General features: G+C 35.9%; 1 protein-coding gene across 2 annotated transcripts in view; it reads right to left on the reverse strand.

Moving 5' to 3' along the window:
• Positions 1-256: 256 nt before the first annotated feature.
• Positions 257-22143, reverse strand: part of LOC135157266 (transient receptor potential cation channel subfamily A member 1-like) — a 44183-nt gene continuing 22296 nt past the window's right edge. Inside the window, exons 18-26 of one of the 2 annotated variants that reach the window (XM_064112278.1) lie at positions 21694-21783; positions 20050-20219; positions 18461-18590; positions 16992-17192; positions 16414-16593; positions 15486-15545; positions 11714-11841; positions 7463-7630; positions 257-3059 (exon numbers count right to left, since the gene is read on the reverse strand). In XM_064112278.1, the coding sequence (XP_063968348.1) occupies position 3059; positions 7463-7630; positions 11714-11841; positions 15486-15545; positions 16414-16593; positions 16992-17192; positions 18461-18590; positions 20050-20219; positions 21694-21783 (1128 nt within the window). In that variant the 3' untranslated portion in view covers positions 257-3058. The remainder of the gene's footprint in view (positions 3060-7462; positions 7631-11713; positions 11842-15485; positions 15546-16413; positions 16594-16991; positions 17193-18460; positions 18591-20049; positions 20220-21693; positions 21784-22143) is intronic. The other variant, XM_064112279.1, reaches the window with a different exon arrangement.

Raw genomic sequence — 22143 nt, forward strand, 5'->3', positions numbered from 1 at the left:
ACAATCGTTATTGCAGGGAAGTGTTATAACACTTCCCTGGTTATTGTAAGTCTATTGTGAACCAAGTACAATCAATTTAAAGTAAACGAAAAAAAATTAAATGTGAGGAATATTCATTATAAGAATGTATACATTTTACTCTGAGATTTTGCATACAACCCTCCCTCCTTTTTTTTACTCCACTTTTGATATTTTATCAGTCTGTGGAAGATTGATTACCTATTCTCTTTCCCCGTATTCTTTATATTCTTTCTTTAATTCGTGTATACCATTAAATGTACAACTGTATGTTACATATTCTAACCAGAATTGACAAATAAATAGAGTGAAATGAAATATCTAGCGCATCTCGTTATTATGTTACACCCAAGGACCGTGGAATTGTGACGAGAAATGATAATTATGTTTCTGATTGAGCACTGTAAAGATATTTACAAAACAATGCAAAGTATATATAAATATATGTTTAAAACTTCTTTGATTTTCTTTTAAAAAGTCTACACTTAAAAGGGTATATATCCCGATTCAGGTCTCACAAACTGCCATTCTCACCATGCTCATTGTATTACAGTGTGATTTGTATACGTCTACATGAAAGAGAACTTATTTCAATTAAGTGACTGCCACTTAAAAGATGAATTATAACGATAACTAGATCAACTTGTGTAAGCTGTATACTTTTGATAAGCAAAATTCATGAATACTCATAAAGGGCTACGCAATCATGGTAATAACAGGAAGTCGTACTGGGTTCAATCCTAGACCGAGTGATACCAAAGACCTATCGAAATAGAACCATGTGCCTTCTAGCTTAAAGTCCATCATTTAGGCTTAGAAGGATAACAGAAATATTATTTGATGCAAGGCTCGTAGGTAGAGCAATATCATAACTCAAGTAGCTACCCTAGTTAAATTGTTGTCACTATTACCATCATCAATATATTGTACATGAAGCACCTGAATACAAACAAAATCACCTCTAATTGGTAATGCAATGAGCGATGTCTGTAGCTATGTCAGTGAGTAAATGATATTTTGTTACTTGATACTTCATGAGATAATTCCTCTTGCAGCTCCAAAAAGCTTAGCTGGAATGAACTTTGCAATATGTCGTGAAAGATTGGTTGGTGTCATAGTGAAGATCTCTATTTTACAATAAAAGGAGAGTGCGATGTGCAAGTAAAAACCTGGATACATCTTAAAGAACAAGAGATCCGGTTGGAGGCTGCAGATTTGTAATAATGGGAAGCGCAGCATCATTGAATGCTGGTAGACCTGTTTTGTATACAACTTCGCCAGGCAGGTGGTTCCATATTCGGATTTTCCTCGGGAAGAAGGAGTATTTGTAGGAATCAATTGACGATTTTGGCACTGCACATTTCAGTGTATGGTCCTTCCTTGCAAGATATGTTGCCGGAGTGGCTACAGATGGCATGATGTAGTATGTTAGGCATACATGTACAAGAAAACCCCAGCTAAATATTACCATTACAAAGCATCCGCATCAATTGGGCCATCATGTCATGTAGACCTTTCATTTGGATTGTTTTTATGTTGACTATAGTAAGTCCTCCTCCATTGAGAAACGAGATTTGATATAGACATTCGTCGACAAAAAACATTTGAAATGTTTGAGACTGAATGACTTAACTCAATTCCATTGCACTGTTCTTTTTTCTACAACAGTACTCCCGATTGTCGGTCACACCAACGAAACCGCCTCCTAACCGACCGATGCATTGTCATTCCAAATAACGTAATGGCTTGATCGGTTTGTGTCGGTTTCTTTGGTTAGACTGTATCATTAAACTCATGCTACACTCACAACAACAACGAAACTGGTTCCTAACCGAACGATGCAATACCGTTCAATTACGTACTCGGTCAGACTTTTGGCTTGATCGGTCTAGAACAGGTTTTTGGTGTGACTGCAGCAAAAAGGAGTTTAATCATTATCACTCTCTCAGTTAAGGCAGGCATAATAATGGTCAATACAAATGTATTGACACCTTTTCATTTTTTGTCTTCTAGAGATTAGTTATAATGAATTATAATGATTTCCAAAAGTGCGGCGCCATGGAAATTTCGCGTTTGGGTGTGAATATGGAGGTTAATAAAGGTGCAAACATAATATTTTTTCTTGGTAAGTGGATTGCAAAAAGGAGACAGCGTTCAAAATGGAAGGATCGATCATTGCTATTGTATCATATTAAAACAAGGACGCTGCTACTCCATTTCCTTTTTTAAATGATATTTCCCTAAATATTATGAGTTAAGACCGATCTTTTAAAACTAAAATCACATTTGTACAGCATTCACAGATTCATCCCTTTGTCAGTTCTAACAAGGAAATCAAAACAGCAAGCAGGAAGTTCACCAGATGCGATTTACCATTTAAAATTTCTTTCCGCAGATATTAATTTTGAGAACTATCAGATAGTAATTTCAAAGCTATATGTCTTAAATGATTGTACAATGTCCAGTTATCAGGTTGAGCATTCATTCATGAATTCAAACATCTTGGCTGCACGTATACATTTCTTTCTGAGTTCTGGTAAACAAGGAAGAAGCATATCGTCCTTACACAAAGATATCGATATTTCTTAGAATTCTGACAGGGGAATGCTCGTGTTTATGTAACATTTGCATATCGTAATTCCCTTGACATAAAAAAAAATGAACTTAAAAGTAAATGTTACATCACAAAGTCATGTTAAGAGTTTCATGGAAGTACAGCAGAGTCTGTGTCAGTGTTAGTGCTTCAAGGCTTGCGTGACGTCATAATATATACGCGTGGCATGATATGCCTTGAAATGTATATCGAAGTGTGTAGGGGACTTCATATCATTGATTCTGATGATGATAGTAACCGCGCCCGAGGAAGGCTCCAAGTCGAGGAAGCACGCACAGATGATGGTGATGATCTGGTTGGAACTGTGGGGGCGCTGTCCTGCCTGACGACCGTACCAACCCCAACACTAGCAAGACTAGATCTCCTGGAGCTTCGTGCCGACATGAACTGCGAGAAGTCGGTGCAATAGTTGGAGGAAGGAAACCATCTAGATTTAGAGGAATGAACAACATAAACAGGGAGATCGAGGTCACAGTAAAATAATGATGGCATTTGTGGAAAAAGTGGTGGGAGTCTTGTCGTAAAGCTTGATTTGAAGGAGGTTTTAATGACAGGGATTAGGAATTAGGGTTAGGTCAAACATGTTGGTGCATTTGGGAGGTGTTGGTGAAATTGCGGCGTTGTTGATGGGATGACAGCGGTTTTAAGAATTATTGTGATTGGGGTGCGGGGAATGTCGACAAAATAAACAAGATGGTGTTAGCAGCGGGCATTTTAATATATACATGCAGTAGAAAGACTGAGATACCGAGAAGTGATGAATAATAACGAAGCCAAATTACATGTGAGCAGCCACCCAAAAACCAACAATAATTAATCAGGGAAGGTTCTCTGTAAATAGCCAAAATAGACATTTTGTTTTTAAAAGCAAAAATTACAAAATTAGCTCTTATGGAAGAGTTATATTCTTCTTCTTCATACTGTCAAAAGTTCTTACGTTGAATAAGAGACAAGATACAAGAGTTTCTTTGACCTCATTTTTGCGGACTGCTTGGAAGTTTCAATGAGATTGCGCAATATGTGCATCTCATGCTTAACTTTAATAGTGAACCCAAACTTCAAACCTCTTTTTCTCCTTATTTTTCTTAAGCTCTCGCTGAATTTCTTCTGAATTCTATGAGTACTAAATTTGGTTATTGTTGATCAATTTTGACAAGTCATCTATATCATACTGGGTACAATTCGTTGGGTTGGCAGGAGGGCGCATGCGAGGATGTCAATTAAAAAGGATTTCATAGCTTACACAGACTTTTGACCATTGCAGCGTTTGGGATAGTAAATAACAGGCAGTAGAGCATAAATAAACAACGCATGAATATTATTTTTAACCTGTTTAAGGGCAACATGAAAACAGAAACTAGAATATTATATATGATTCACGGATATATTTTACTTCAGGAACAACAATTTTGTGAATGGTAATATGAGAAACATGGGAATTTTGATAGATCAGATTGAGTAAATTTTTGGTTTTAAACAAAAAGTCCCCAAAAATGAGCGAGAGCTGCTGACCAATTTAAACATGGAAAGAATGTGGTGAACCTTTTTTTCATAAAAAAAAGATAATTTTATATTTTTCAATTAATATTTCAATTTGCAGCCTTTTCAGGGTTTTCCACAAGATTTTTTTTTTATATCTCTCTTATATTCCCCATCAGGAAACGATCTACTTTCAGTCCATGTAGTCTGTAATCCGCTTGTAAAAGGTTAGGCCGTCAAGAAAGACATAAATCAATAAATCAAATAAATAAATCAAGTTACTTACTCATTTCAAACTCTCACCTTCACTTTGTTCCCTGCTAATACAAATCAACCTTATATACAAACAATACTACCGCATGCACAGCATCACACGGAAACACTCAGTTCGTAGAGGAAAGTAGAGGAAATATGTTTCATAAAGACTTGTTGTTATAACAAATACACAGTTTCTATGACAAATGTACTATCAACCAATCAGATTGAAGGATTTCAGTAGCTTTTAACTGTTTATTTCAAATTTGTTATTATTACAAGTCTTATGAAACAGGCCCCAGGTCTGTCGTAATTTTCGGCAGCCTGGTGCATATATGGCGTGATCATGGGAGAGGGAACTTCTACTTCTCTGGTGTAATTAAAACTGATTAAAATATTGGCATTATGCATTCATACATATTGTAGATACCATGGGTATAGGTATACTAATCATGATGATACATTATGATAATACATTTTACCCCGTGTTGTTTTGGCAAGTATGTAAAAGTGACTGGTCGAGGTGCTGAATGCATGGAAAGACGTGATGATGATCAATGGTGATTGATTGTGTCACTGCAAGCTATACAACGTGCATATTAAATTATACCACGTTTAAATAAGCCAATGTACACCAATTATATAAGTGCTATATTGCATAGGAAAACCATTGGCCATATTGGGTTTTTAGTTGTTGATATAAATGTTTGAAAACAAGGGTGTTGATATCAAAGTTATCAAATAAAATGATGAACACTTAAACTATAAACCCGCCCCATGTCATTACAGGGGTTGCATAATGATATACACTATATGTAATCAAAGTTCATTAGATATTCCGAAATTAAGATTTGATACAAGCAATGGTAATTATTATACAAAGCACATTTCAATCACGAAAAGGCATGCAAAAAATACGAAATTATACAATATGCTGGCTCATGCAAGATCATAACATGCGTCCATATCATATAAACGTGAAGGATAGTAAGTACATTCTGAATTGAGAAAATCATGATGACCAGAATCCATATCGAGTATTATTTTGTTGCACTAATTACTTGGGGGCAAAACATTTTTCAAAAATTTACTACCTCTTTGATTAACAATTTGAGTCTCTGATTAGCATAATTACTGTTATCACGTTCGCTTATTAAACCATGTTGACAGTTGTTTGTAATATATGTCTATCGATGTAAACAATTTTCATGAGGTAATAGTATGAGTTACTTAAAATAACCATCTATTTCAGGAAAGCATATCGATTCGCCGGAATGGAAGACAGTTTCACTTCGTGCTTGATTACAATAATGCAAATATTATTCTTTCGTATAGAACAACAATTTGATTACTTTCCGTGTCCCGCGAAAGATGTATTCTTTCTCTGCTTTTCGTAGACAACCCATTCTAAGAAGACATACAGAAAAGCATTAAGCAGTTCAAGTCAAAAGATATTAGTTTCTTTCTTCTTGATATTTTGAGTTCCAACCAATTCTAAGAATTTATACAGAAAACCATGAAGCAGTGAAAGTCTAAAGATCTTGGGTGTATTTTACGCTAAATATGGTCATGATCGTGATTGTAGAATCGATGTCATTGTAGGGGTTCATGGTAATAATAAATAACTGAGTAAAATATTATTATTAATTCGTTTCTATACGCATAATTCACATCTAAAATCGAAACACATCAATTTCAGAATTGATTCCATTTATGTTTTTAGTTCACATGATTTAATTGGTGTGCATAATAATCTAAGATTGAAAAGAAGGCAAATTATGGGCATTCATGATTTTCTGAACGGTGATAATGGTGTGATATCGGGTCACTGTGATAACATGATCATACATAGACGTACAATTTATTTTATCTACCCTGACTGAGTAAACAAAAACATTTGACTACTATGTAATAGTCCGCACGAGGATCACACGTAGAGCGCTCAGCGAAAGAAATATTTTCTTTTTCCCTCAAAGTGGTTTTTTAAATCTTTGCAAAGTATTCCCTGCAATCATCATTCTCATTGATTTTCTTATTCAACATAAAGCCAATTTTTCTTCTTTATATGTTAAATCTGCAAATTCGCTGCGTTTTGTCTGGGTGGTATGGAATATTCAGACTGTAAATACTCTGTTAAAAAAAACCCTGATTTTACAGGGGACAAAAAAGCAGATTTTGCAGAAAGCAATAACAGAATCATTCAGTAAATTCATAAAACAGGAATTTGTTTGCAATTTAACAGAACAGGTCTGTTTAAAAAGGGGAAAAGGGTGTTTTATTTAAGGAAATTTGTAAGGTTACATACACCAAATACCGATGTCCTGTAATTTTACGCCATCTGGTAAGATTACAGGTGTTCTCGAGACTATGTTGCAGGAACTTCTTTTATTTTAAGGATACATTTTCTAACAGTGTACCGTTATAGAACTTTTTCTTTACATATTTATTCTTAAGAAATAAATATTACACAAATATCAATTTCTTTATTTGTGATCTATATCATTCACATCCGGATATCATGGGTGGAATCGGTATTTGATATAGACAGATCAAAAGCCATAATATTGTATTTTATGTACGGCCCTGTTTGCCTTACTAACACCAAAAAGACTAAATGAATGAGGTCGAACTTCATCTGGAGCATCCTTTGTTGTCACAAGATATTGAACGCAGCCAAGGGGTTTTTGCTTGTTCTCAGATTCTACCAGACCATGTTTGCCAACAACTGGTCGTTTTTTCAAATGACTGCAAGACTTTAGCAGTACTATATATGTATCTAAAGTTTAGACATTTACGCATAACAATTTAAAATTACGCAAAATATTCCATTAACCTAGATTAGATTATTGGAATATTTGATATCATGAATAAAAATTATTTTGGAAATAGAAATGTTTTTCCTCTTCACTTTTCTGCTGTTTTTGTTGTTGTATTTTGTAATACTAATTCTAACATAAGCATGGATCATTTGCCAAATTTGCATTTTCTTTAAAATATCCAATAGTAGTACGTCTATGAATATCAGGAAATCACAGTGGATGAACACAAAAGAGAAGCGTGAAAATGGATGAAATGAATGGATGGGATAGTGCTTACTAGTACTCAGCTAGCCAGTCTAATTCAAGTTGTCCTGACCTGCCGTTCTCTCCACCGGGACCCTCGCCTTCGTCTCTGTCCTCAGCCTCGCTTCGGATCTCCATCTTCTGCACGATAAGACGTAGCAAGTCGTATTGGCGGTCCAGCTGCTCTTTGACCTCTTTCAGTCTGCGGGAGATTAAGGTCAACCTGAAAATGAACTAATGACGTCACTTCCGGACGAATACAGAGGAAAGAAGGAAAGGAGAGAACCATCTATGCCTATCAAAACGGTATTATATACCCGTTTATAGCTAGCGATGTATATATTTTTTGCAAAAGCGTCTAGGGTGCCCTTTTTTCTAGAACACTAATCATGTAATAATTATTTTAATTAATCAAAGAAGATGTGGAAAGTGCTTTATCATAACAATTTGCACAACCTGCATAATGCAATAACAATAATGGCGAAAAACAGAACGAAAAGGCCAAGAAAAACTTCAAAATACTACTTATGATATCTATTTTGGCTTAAATGTTTTATCACACATTACATTAAGTGAACCGCATATCTATTTAAATTTAGTATACACTATCTGTGGTGTCGATCGACCGATCCAATGCACAAATATAAAAGTCATAGATGAAAGTTGTTTTTGTTTTTCTGAGGAAAGATCTGAGAAAATGCGACAACGCCAAAGATATCAATATTAAAAGTTCTCCAGTAACCAGGTTCGTTAGTCGTTATTAATGTGTAATTTATAAGGTTTAATTTCACAGAACATGCAAACTGAAATCCTTCAGATATTTTATTTGCAATGATTCAAATCTATAACCTCACTTGGATTTCATACATATTCTATCAAAATGCCAATTGTAATTGAGATCAAAATGTAACAGTGTGGTGCGCATGGGCGGAAATCTGTCCCCCAAGGTAGGGGGGGGGGGCAGGGGCTGGAAACTTTGACAAGCAAAAAAAAAAGGTTATCACCAAAAATGTAAGGTCATTTAAAGCTACAAAATTTGACAAGCAAAATAAAAAGAAAAGGTTTTCACCAAAAATGTAAGGTCATTTAGTCCAAAATACATGTATTATTTCGGTTGTGAATGATGCATTTTTCTCAATCATAAAAGATAAAAAATAGTAGGGGGACATTTGATATTGTGTTCCCCCTTCTATTTTTGGTAGGGGGAAGCGTCCCCCTGTCCCCCCTGGGATTTCCGCCCATGGTGGTGCGTAATAAGGATTGAATAAATAAACGTGTTGCTTGAAAGTGAATAAAAAAACATAAGGAAGACATGCGCAAATGGTGGAAATCTACAAACGTAGAGCTAGCTGATATTTTATAAAAGACAAGAGGTGTACACGCATGCATGAATAACAGAACAGGTTTTAACACACATATTGGGCAATGAGATCACTCTTTGCGACAACTCTATCATTCGGGCTTTGGGTTTTGGTTTCTTTTTTTGTAATTCTAAGCGAACCGAAGAGTGAGGTAATAACATGCATTGCAGAAATTAGGGAAATTATTTTGCATTGGAATAATGTACAAAAAAGGTATGATACGGATTGAAAAGAGGAATATCATTTTGATTTATTTTATGCTAAATATAACAACATTAAGTATATCTTTCATTTTTATTTTCACCAAAACTATTGGGCAAATAGCTTATTCTTATTTCACAAATGTTTCGGATGCAAAAATCGTAATTTCCACCCTTTCGAAATAATTTTCATAAGGATTTAACTATCTAATATTTTCCCGAAAGTTAATTTCTCTTTTAAGCTTTGATTGTTGCAAATGAATAAAACTAAAAACAAAAACGCGTGGCTATTTGTAAATTAAATTAAGCTGGGGAATCTCCTGTTGCAAATGGTGACTTAGGGAAATGAAAGGCTAATATAGGGACTCAAGCTTTTTTCTCTAATTTCTCTACTGCTTGTTGAATACCTCACCCGTCAGTTAAAGAAGATGCCGAATTAGTTATTAGTCTGTCGCAGATGGCAGCACAGATATAAAAAGAGAAAAGGCAACAAAGAATACGATATGACATCAAGAATAATATCAATATTTCGTCAGCTAAATGAAAAAAATTACACGAAAGAATTGAATTAATATTCAACGGATTTGGAAACGTAGCACCTTACATGACCAAGTAATGAAAGGAGAACAATTTGTCAGAACGAGATATTTTCAAAACGTCTTATTTGTTCGAACTGCATTTAATCTTTCAGAAAAGATACAAGACAAGAAGAGCATCCAATTTAGTTAATCAGGTATTCATTTTCCCTCATCATATAAATGAACAAAAATTGAGACCTACCAGTCAGAATAAAAAATAATATATTGAGGTGAATATTACAAACCCACACTGATTTCAACACCTACCATACATTTAAGAACATGTTTCGTATTGGTTTGCTCAAACTCAAGAGGTTTTGAAGTGACACTATAAATACCTCGTGAAAATTATAGCTGAGCCAAGTAATACCTCAAGCCAAAAGTGCCGCTATAGTCAGGGGTATGCATAGTTTAATAGAAGAAATGTACCTGATGTAATTTTCTCAAATATTAAAAACACGTTTTTCATAAGTTTTAGGAACATGTAATTTACGAGAAAGGCAGATATAGCATGTATATTTTACTGTGTTCTAAAATATTCACCATAGGGTAAGGATTTTGAGAATCTTTTGTAGTCTTCAACGGCGAAGAGCTAACATAATTGTTATCAAATTCTGCTTTTTACAAAAACACATCATGGAAGCTGGACATTAACAAAACAAATGGCAGTTTAAAAAAAATACAAAGCAAACCAAACATATATAAAAACATACTAAGGATTATCCGACTGCTATTATTGTGATTATTAAGACTGAACTCTAAATGAACGGTGAAGGAGTAAGAATGAAATGAAATCGCTGGATGACGTTTACATCACACTTTACTTGAATTCACGTTATTCGAAAGAGTCAAACAATTCTTGGATTTTTTTGGAAATATTCTGTTGAGATTTTGCCCTTAGAAAAAGCTGAATGTGCTTTTACCATTGTCAGTGGCTTTCTTGGGGATATGTCTGTAATCTTTCATAACTATACTTTTCTTTAGTCAGTCTTGGCTGAGCAATATTTGTTAAAATGATGCGGTACTTAACATAGGGTTTATATTATGTTACAAAATGGAATGCTGGAAAGTGACTGCATAGAAATGTGTCAGTATGATTAGTTAGGTGTGTGTGTGGGGGGGGGGGGGTGGGGAGTATAAAGTCAGCAGGAACGTGGTTGTTGAGGGCGGGGTGAAATGTGAGTGTTTATGATCAAGATGATGAGAGTGCGGGCTTCAATGTATACGTTGGATGTGAGTGCACAGGATACTCATGTTAATGTAAGGATATCCAGCATACGTGGTGAGTCTAAGGGACGCACCATTAGATATCCAGAGGGGGTAGAAGTTTTCCCCCCAAAATGACTTGCTATATGAGCAAAATAAAAAAAAAAGACTCACGATCAGAGTAAAAAAAAAACTGGTCCACTGACAAATCATCTGAAAAGTTCCAAAAAAAATTGTCTCAAATGAGTAAGGAAAACAAAAACTTTGCTCAAAGAAGGAAAAAAAATTGCATCATAACCCAAACTTCCAGCCCCCCCCCCCCCCCCACCTGTGTATCTAATGGTGCGTCCCTAAATGCGAATGTGCATGTGGTGGATACATTGGCGTGTGCGCGATGAGACAAGAGTAGAATTGTGAGTGTCCGTGGTGAGTCTTATTTGTATTGTAAGTGTGTATGTGTGTGAGTGTTTGTACGTTATGAGTCTGCGTAGAAGTGCGAGTGTGTGTATGAGGATGAGGGAGTGTGCGTGGTAAATCCAATTTGTAGTGTACGTGAGTTCCTATTAGGGAGTGCGCGGTGAGTCTAAATTGTAGTGAGTGTGTTTATGTGTATCATAGAGTGCGCGTATTGTGTGTGAGTGAGTGTGTATGAGTGTGAGAAATTGTGAGTGGTGAATCTAAGTATTACTAGTTTTATTTTTCATGTACAATAAACGGTGGAGGGTAGACCGGTTAAGTCGAAAAAAAAAGCTACTATACAACGGAGCCTTCCACTAGTTAAAGTACACTACAAGATACAAGAAAAGAAGATAAACAACATGATAACAGAACAGACGTTTGAGTGTGTGTATGAGTGTGAGAAAGTGCGCGTGTGGTCTGTGTTATATGGTGTGGGTGTTAGGGTGAGTGTGAGAGTGTGTTGTGTACTGCACTCACGTACCTTCTTTTCTGGCTAATCATCTCATTTTGTAGAATAACAAGCTGCGGGTCGTTCGCCGCATCTCCTCCCATTTTGGACCCAATCGCGTTGCCTTCCATACCAGCCGTTTCTCGGATTTTATTCCAAATCTGTATTCAGGGGCGAGACAAGCTCAAGAAGTAACAACATTGAACAAAAAATAACATTATTCAGAATATTATGAAATTCTGAGAATTATGGTTTAAATTCAGATGTAAAGGGGTATACACACCTAGTGGGTGTTTCATAAAGTTGTTCGTAAAGATACGCACAACTTTACGCACGACTGGAACATGATCTTAGGTGCTAACTTAGCTACATAGGGATAGTGTGGGACAAGACAGGTCACAATTCGTGCGTTAAGTCTTGCGTAACTTTACGAACAGCTTTTATGAAACACCCACCAGGGAAATAATGATCCAGTGTATGTCGACATACTGTATATGTATGACATGCTGCTTTCTCCATTAATTCCATTGCTTTTTCTCGTTATCAAGCACTCCGTTTTCAATGTTTTTCTCAGCACAAAATATGTAAGATTCAGATTCTTATTAAAATACTAATTTATTTCGTTACCAAAAGACAATGATAAGAAATGAGATGACCAAAACGGCCTGACATAGCCTACGCACATCGACACACACTGGATAAAAACGTTCGGGTGTGAAAGCTCTTTAAACCAGCACTTCAAACTTATTTAATCCAGTGAAAGTATGGTTATGTGGTTTAGTATCCCTACTGGAAAGAACGGTGTTCCACAGTGTGTTCTGCTGTGTGTTCACAGTGTGGAACACAATGTGAAATCTATGTAAAATTACATTTGATCATTTCAACAGTGTGAATCACATTCTCATAGTCTGCTATGCCAACACACAGTGAACATCCACACCATAGAGGTAGCTACAGTGTGAAATACCTTTTACACCATTAAATCTGATCATTTCAAAAGCGTTTGATATATTTCCACATGCTTCACTTTGTGAACACAGTGTGTTACACTGTGTTCATTCCAGTACAGATACTGTTGGTGAAGTAAAATTTTCAGCAATTTGTTATCAGTATTGGCAAAACAAGAAAGGTTGTATTATCTACACAACCTGGTGAAGCCCCTACGGTACCTCGATGAAAAAAAAAATTGAAAGTATAATCTCTAATTAGTGACTGTAACACAGTATATTCATCCTTTAATTTTCAGTATTTTTAGTGCCATAATTATCAACTTTCAGTTCCAATATAAAGATGTTATAAATGTATATGCATTAATAATTACCTTCATTTTGGTTATTATGATATATTCCTAAATTTCAGTTCTACATTTATTTTCCTATACACTGATTACCTTATCCTTAGACTCCTTTGAATATAACATTTAGTTGAAATTGGACATCTACATTTACATTTAGTGCAATCATTTTCAATTTGATAATCCCTATTCATTTTCTGATGCGATTATTTTCATGCAAATTTTACCAGTATATCCAGTGCATCGGTTGGTTGGGCGGAGGGACCATTAGGTCACAGTGATTAAGTTTGCTCTCCTCTTCCCTGGCCACCAACTGATGCACTGGACAAACTGCTATCAAATATTGCACGTACCTGTATGATTTTTATGTCATTTTATGTAATGTTCGATATTGCTTTGTAAATTATCTTAAATATGTTTGAAGTGCCGAATAAATAATAATAAATAATAAATGTTATCCAAGGTAACATCGCTCAACATTAAATAAAAATTAAGGATTAGATGGAAGTTGTCAATGGAAGCCCAATTATTTCCATTAGTAGTGAAGTACATAAATATGCCACCAACCGGGAGTGTAAAAAATACCAGTAAAAAATCATCAATCTCCATAATCTAAATGAGAGTATGTTATCCAGTTGCATGTAAATAAAGGTGTTCATAATCTAAAACAGAATGAAATTGCATTTAAGATCAAGGCTTACGTATCTTAGATTGTCCTTATATTGTAAGAGGTTTCAAAATGATCATATGTATGTATGTATGTATGTATATATATATATATAAATTATACATATATATATATATTGATCTTTTACTTCTGATTTGACTATAATCATATCACTAATAAAAAAACAATTCCACCCGTAAATAGTTTCCTATCCAGGCAATCGCACCAGTTAAAATGCAGCTTAATCAATACAAGTTCGTATTAACCCTGTCCTCCGTTATCATGCTTCTCGTGTATATTTACACTTTCATTAATACCTCCATGCTAATGATTATGGCAAGCAATGTTATGATGAATGCAGATGATGCAAATTAAAATGTGAATAAGCCCTTTTACTGGAGGGCAAAAGATATTAACATTCTCCTGCATCTCCGCCTTCCACCATCAGCCAAGTTTAACAGTTACATTTCTCTCCTGAAATTGGTATCTAATTGATTGTGGTTGATTAACAACCCCAAATAAAATGAGAAAAAGATTGGTGTGTAAATTAGATAAGATGAGTCTTGAATGAGATTGGCAGAGGAGATTAAGATTGGAATTTAGTATGAAAGACTGTCTCAAAAAGGCAAGAATTTAAAATTCCATTTCAGAATCGAACCAGGTAATTCCAAAGCCCAGATGAATGTTCTTAGCTTCTTTCCCTTCCGTTCCGTTGCAAAAAAGTTACTATTTATTGCAACTCCGATATTAACCAGCATGTAACAATGCCCCAACATCAGATCGAAAACAGGATTTGATGAAAGTTGGATAGAAGCCAAATAGAAAATTGTTCGTAACCAGGGTCTGCCATCGACATCAAAAAGCCGGATGGAATTCACTGTATGATGCCGCACGCAAGACCAAGGTGCAGTATTAAGTACTCCATGACACAATAAACAGTATATGGGACCACACAAACGAGTATTAAAAGACAACACACGCGCACACGCAAGAGAAAAAATAGTTTGGAATTTTGTACACACTTGACCTCTTTGGAGTTCTTTTAATGGCATTGAAAGAACGCGTTGTATCGCTATCCAGCTTGTTGATATCGGTGGGTTCTGCAGCTGCAAGCCGCCGAATATTGTATTTCAGACGAACTGCGTTTGGCAATGATTTTGTCATCCCTCGGCACGCTTTCAGAAGTTGGGATATCGCGGAGTGCCACGGAGTGAGGAAATTTGATAATTCCCAAATCAGGAGTGGGCCTACTAAAGCCATGGTAACAAGCTACAAAACTCCCAATGAAATGAATTATAAGAACTTTTCTGCCTCGCTTATTGTATAAAACAATGTAACAGCAAAATCTGAAAATAAATACTAAAAAGCTAAACCCAACACTTTAGGAGTTCGCATAGTGGCACAACTATTTTGCTGATTCGCAGCACTTCAGGTGATAAAAACGGCACGTGCTTCAGAACAAAGTAACCGAAGTGATAAAAGTAATTGTTGAGTTAGTATGATACAAGCAATGTTTTTTTTTCATGGGGGGATAGTGCTAAAGAGAAAGGGAAGATTAGTCAAGGATATTTAATAAGAGGCTTACACATTATTGACTAGGACGAATTTGCACATGACACCGTTTGTTGTCGTACATCGCATATGGTCGATTCGGATAATTTGATTAGAATACGAAAAGTGCCCCCTTTGGATCTGCTCATAGTAAAGTTTCAACCAAAAAACGTAGAGGGCGTCACACACATTACGCCCTATGCATTCAATGGTATTCTTGGGTGTTACCGATGAAAAAATTAATCACATTCAAATACTAATCTATTACATCCCACTGCAAAACACATTCTCACCCTATATATGAAGTACTGAAGCATCTTAATATAGAAGAAGTATTTCCCTCTCTCGCGGGCCTGATCAGATGGAAAGGTTGTATATCCGGGTCAGATTTTGTATTTCCGGGTCACGTATCAAAATATCAAAATAAAATGGGGATATGAAGAAAAGCATGCTGTTGATATAAATTGATAATATAAAGAATAGCAGACAAGGAGAGTAAAGTAATAAAGCATGAATAAAGAAACTAATGTGCCAGAATATAATCGTCATCTAAATAGATGTATAATGAAGGAATAATGGATGAATCAATGAATTGGTCTGATAAGAGTGATGATTTATTATAATAAGGATAATAATGCTTGGACATGCAAATTGGTTTTCTACCTGCGTTGATTTAAGAATTCTAATAAGTTTCTTTGGAAAATTCTGAAAAGACAGGAAAAATGGTTTTCAGCAAAAATATGCCAGATCATATAAACATACGTGTAAATCAGAGCGGTAGGATAATTAATAAATTTAAAAAACTGAAAGAAAACAAATCTGAACTAGCATTGTATTTTCCTGAAATAAGCATTACGTGAAATATTAACAAAAATATGTACAATTAAATCATATCCGGAAAAGCAAATATGAATTGATGACTGAATACTCCCCCTACTAACTGAAGCATATTGAGTATTATTTTATGCTTAGTTTTTAGCTATATATTACCGTAATCATAAATAATCAAGCCAAAAACTCGGAAACGCAACCACATATATTTATCTTGTATTAGTCTCTTATAATATCATAGCGGCCGCGTTGAGATGTATCACTGCGGTCTGGGGCAATGAAGACTGACTTTGTCCGTAAATCTGTATCACAGGGAGTGGCATGGGGGTATTTGCCGCCCCCTCCTTCCAATTTTTTTGATAAATGAAGAAAACAGTACATTTGCCTTACCCTGAGTATAAAGTACTTGGCGGTATGTGTATATACTGTGTATTGGTCTCTCTCGCCAGCCTTGAGGATGCGAGCAGGAAGCTTCTGTTCCAGGTCTGTATGAAGTTCAACCTGCATAGCCAGCCGCTTGAGATGGGCATTATGTTGCATGGAGGCGATATCACCGACAGCCAAACCAATCTAGGATATGGAGATCGAGCAAGGCCAATTGAAATCATTATTATAATGCTACTTTGGATCCAAGCAACCCCACCCTCCGATAACATAATTGAGTACTGACCGCTGCTTATACAGCGGCAGCTCGAGCTAAAGCTAGGGTAAAAACTTTGAATCGCTCTGTAGGGATACCCTCTAGAAAAAGTTGTATATAACACAGTCATAATTACAACTATTGATTAATACGAATCTAATTGAATTTGTCCTCTTTACCCCCCCCCCCCCCCCTCTGTCTCTCTTTCTCTCTCTGTGAATTAAATTCCTTTTAAAATTCTCTATTTTCATGACAGGCTTTACAGATGGGTGAATGCTAATAATTGCCTTGTAAGGAAATGGATATACTTAGAAGCATTTGTACCCACCAATAGATTCATAAGTAGGATTGGCATCAGTAATACGAGGCCAATAAGAAAGAAATATGTGAGTTCTGGGTAAGGCATTGTGACGTTGTCGCCATCGTTGAGCGGATCGACGAACGAGTTGATGAAGTCGAGTTCGCCGAGGAGTAGGGCGGTGGAAACACGTAGCAGTGACATCGCTGGGGTGTTATGCGCGTGGTTGTCCTATAAAAATACCATTGATTATTCAAGAGGTTATTTCCAAAGAACAACTATTTATGTTTGACCCCCATTTTTATTCAATTATATATATTGGGGGATTTATCTCACTTCATGGATCGCTCGGACGGGCTAAGATCATTTGAGAGCATTTCTACTTGTCATGTTAACTAGAAAACAGGTCACCTTCGGAAGGTCCAACATTAAACAGTGGAGACTTCGCAATTGCAACGGGGAAGGATCCAACATAGAAATCTATTGTTAAAAATAGTTTCGTCCGGGACTTTGGAGGAACGACATATTAAAATTTTCGTCAGCTCAGAAATCTACGACGGTAAATTGTCCCGGTTTACCAATTTCGACAAAGACCTCTCAGCTCTTCATTGTGATTTGACGGGTATTTTCAATGGATTCTCTATGTTGTAGAATCCGCCCCCGTTGCAAATGTGAGAACCCACTATCATAAGGTGTTGGACGTTTATACCGTACTGTACGGAATAGCTCAATGGCAAAATTTGACAAAGAACAGATACAGATAAGCACGGGACAATCTTTTTTATTATTCAGGATTTATTATATATCTGTAATATTAGGGGGTAGAATAATGAAATTGAAAAAAATATTGATTCTATATCTCTGCGACAAAGGCTGTTATTTCTTTAAACGAAATCATGTTAAATGTATTGACACTGATTGGAGACATTGATATATAAAGAATAGCCGGGAACAATATTCCATGCATTAAATTATCAAAATCTGACATAAAGTATTGCAAATTTGTTTATTAATTCGTTTAGGTGAATTAGAAGTAAACATGTATGAGGTACCTTGTCAAGAGTCAGAGTCGCGTATTTTGCGCGGGAATCCCGCAAGCGGCCTTCATTACCAATTCTCAGACAAAACATTGGGGGAATGCAGGGAGGCCGCGATGAATAAACGGATAGTGCCCAGGGGCGGATCGAGGATTTTCCAAAGGGGAGGGGGCACATTTCCCCGAGGAAAATTCGACAATAAAAAAGGGGGTTTTCACCCCAAATTAAAGGTAATTTCGCCCACGGACAATTTGACAAGCAAAAAAAAAAAAAGGGGGGGGCACACATGTGTTAGAGCGGAATATTTACAACACAATTATTGATTACGTCTGTCAAGAAGGGGGGGGGGGCACGGGCCGGATGTGCCCCCCCCCCCCGATCCACCAGTGATAGTACCTTTATGGCGGGATTCCCGCTGATAGAAGCGGCAAGACTTTTGGCACGGTACCTCAACGGACTTACCTCTCTTGGTAATAGGATATGGAAGGTGAGACCGAATGCAACTATAAGGATTGAGAAGACTAATAGAACCTGTACTAGTGTACGAAGAATCTCTAGGAACATCACCACGTAGATTCCAAATATATCGAATCTGTGGGTGTTTCACAAAGAATAAAGAGTGACTTGGAGTAATACTTAAATGCTGAAGAGTACACGTTATTTAACACGTAATCTGATTGATTGATTGATTAGCGGAAGTGCGCGACTTGTGCGCATGATCTGATCAAATGCGGTGATGCGTTACCGCATACATTCGTAATTCGAAGCTTCGTTATTCCGAAGGTTCGGTTATTCCGAAGGTTCGTATTTCCGAAGGTTCGTAATTCCGAAGGTTCGTTAATCCGAAAACGAAATGAGTTTCGTAATTCCGAAGGTTCGTTAGTCCGAAAACGAAATGATTAACGAACCTTATTTCGTTTTCGGACTAACGAACCTTCGGAACAACGAACCTTATTTCGTTTTCGGATTAACGAACCTTCGGAATAACGCCACAAATGTTCGGATTAACGAACCCTTTTACGTTTTCGGATTAACGAACATCGAGGTATAGGCAATTTACGTGTTTCGGAATTACGAACTTTCGGAATAAAGAACCTTCGGAATTACGAACTTTCGGAATTACGAAGTGTAACCTGCGTTACACACTGCACACAATTGGAAAGTTAAGCGCGACTCTATTAAAGTCACACTTAACTCTTTGTAAAACACCCCGTTGAATAGTGAACGAAAAAAAAGATCGGATGTAAATTAAAAGCAATTATCATTATCATTATACCATAGCGTATGAAAGAGACATGGTAGTAGTAAAAATGAAAATGCCAATACTGCTTTTCAGGGAACTTGTCAAAAAGATGTTTTCATATCAAAATATTGATTTGAAAATTGTTATGTACACTAAAGATTACTTTCGAGCAATTTTATGTATATTTTGTTTAATTCTTCTGTATCGGGATTTCACCCTGTCTGCTAGGTCTGCCATTTGATATATCACTGCAGCTACCTTTTCCTATAATAATTCATTGGTAAATAAATAAGTAATGGACCTTCTTGTATGATATATAATTACTCGTGTTTCTCAAGCCAATATGCAAATAAACTACATGAAAAATGATCAATATAGACACTGGATCTTAATTCTTTTTTTTTTATTTGTAACGCTATCTGATTTTTTTTATGATTGTGTTGATTTTCTTAACTATTATTTTGAAATTTATGAATGAGAGCCGTATTCACATATTATATATTGTTAAGAAATGTATATTTTGATAGTACTAATCTGTCTATTTTATTTTGGGTGCCTGATTTTAAGACTTATTTTGTCTTTCTTTCGCTCCCCCACAATAATGTAAATTTCTTTGTATTATTTTTGAATACCCTACTCGGTTCACTTTCCTTTTCAATTATGTTTGTTTCCTATTTTGTACGTATTTGTAATATTTGTAATGTTTTTTTAAAGATTATTGTGGAAATAAATGATTTGATTTGGATTATCTAAATACATGAAATATTCAAACACATTATTTTAAAACTCAGACCAGAACGTCACTTACCTTTGTAAATAAAGTAAAAAGTTAAACCAGGCTATGAAAACTGCAATTGCACCACACTGCCACTGGAAATCTTTGTTCTCCCCGGCGAGGTAGGGGGCAACGAAGGCTAATGACGTGGCATAGAGCGTCCATTCTAGCAGATTGGTGAATTCATAGAAGTATCTCCCTTTCTGGGAGAGGAAAAAATATGACAATAGAAGAAAAAAAAATCAGAGGGTAGTTATTGATTATAACTTTTCAAACATTTTGTATTCAACATGCCTATATCATTAATTTTAAGCATATTGTGCATGCTTCCAGCAAACCTTATATGCAGAATGCATTACGAATGACTCCAATCTTGGTCACCTTAATGAATTCAGTTTGATTTATTTCATACTGGGATGTATTTCCTAGACTTAAAAGAAGAGACTCGATGTCAATAGCCACTTGTTCTGAGGTTTCGGACGATATACGGATTTAATACACTTCTCTAAGCATCAAGCAATTAATGACTTCGGTATTCGGGAATATATATTGCAAGCTCCATGTATACTGTGGACTGGCACACACACACAAAAGCAAACTTAACGTAGCGATGAAAGTGACAGAGCCTGATTCAAAACTCAATTTTCCCATCCTGTATTTTTAAAGACTATCATAAAGTATTATACCATGAAATTAGAGGCACAAGGTCTATCCTAAATCGAATGATTTTACTGTAAGCTCTGTTGCACCAGGTAACACCAATAAATATATAAAGTTTCAAATTCTATCCGTATTGTAGAAGTAATTTTGAAGGAACTTTAAATAACTTTTTTTTTAATGACAAGACGTATCTTAATTGCAAGCATTGATTAATCGTCACACATTTCCTATGTGCAGTGGGCTACTCGTGGTGCCACCCCCCCTCCTATAACAATTTTATGCTAGAAATAGTTACAACTATACCACTGATAAAAGTTTTGTGACTCTACCAATAATGAATACACTTTAAGTTATGACTATCTAATGACAAACCTGGATATGAAGGCATTCCGTATATTAAGTCGAATATAATTCCATAATTAGGAAAAAGACAGCAACTCACGCACATGTGTTTGGTCATCTCACTCCCCCCCCCAAAAAAAAAAAAATCATGATTAAGAAATAAAAATTGTATGTTTTTTTTAGAGTATTACAGAGGAAGAATTATGGGGTTTGAACAAATTACGATTGTGGAAGGTCTATATGTCTTTGGTTATGCTTGTTTAATTAGCATTACAGTGTATGTAACATGATGAATATAAAGATATCCAATGGTAAACTTTGAATTCGCAAATTTGTACAAAGAGCATGTAGGCCTATGATAACAGTACTGACCTGATTTCAGCAGAGAACACTCAAGACTCACAAAACATCAGCATTTTAAGGTAATTATCAGGTTTTTTATTATTTTTGCAGCAAGGAAGTCCTATAACAATCTTGGAACTACTATACTTACCATGCACTAGAATTTAACCCTCAAAAGCTCACGGGCACAAGGCATCACATGCTATGTACAGATAACCACTCGTGCGGGGTGCAATGGGCTAAAGTCTACTCATGCCAAAGTAGCGCCGTCTAAAAGGCAGCCTGACTCTCATTGAGTTTACATATAATGAAACTTACACCGGTTATACTTGCCTGTTGCAAGAGTTGGACGATTTCCTTTAGTATATTCATAGAAGCAAACCCACAGATCACCCATACAGCAACAATTGTCGACATGGTAAACTAAATAAGAAGAAGGAGAAGAAGAATCAGCAATGAAAATGTTTTTTTTTTTTACTGAAACCGTAAATATTCGTCCAATAAACGTTCGCTACTCAACTTCTAAACATGATCCTTTGTCAAAATATTATTGTTGCATCGAGACCTGATGAAAAATACTAATGAGCGCAATCTAGTCGTTCGGGTATTTATTGTTATCTATTGATATCTTTAAAATTGTCTTTATATCATCACATTGTCCCTCTAGAAACCTAATAAATTCAAAGTGCTAATAAGATTGTTGTGTGTGCGCATTCGTGCGCTCGTATGTGTGTGTGTGTATTTTTATTTCCAATATTAATGTACGTTTTTTATAGCCATCCA

Source organism: Lytechinus pictus, chromosome 17 (assembly GCF_037042905.1).
Source record: "Lytechinus pictus isolate F3 Inbred chromosome 17, Lp3.0, whole genome shotgun sequence".
Taxonomy (NCBI): Eukaryota; Metazoa; Echinodermata; class Echinoidea; order Temnopleuroida; family Toxopneustidae; genus Lytechinus; species Lytechinus pictus.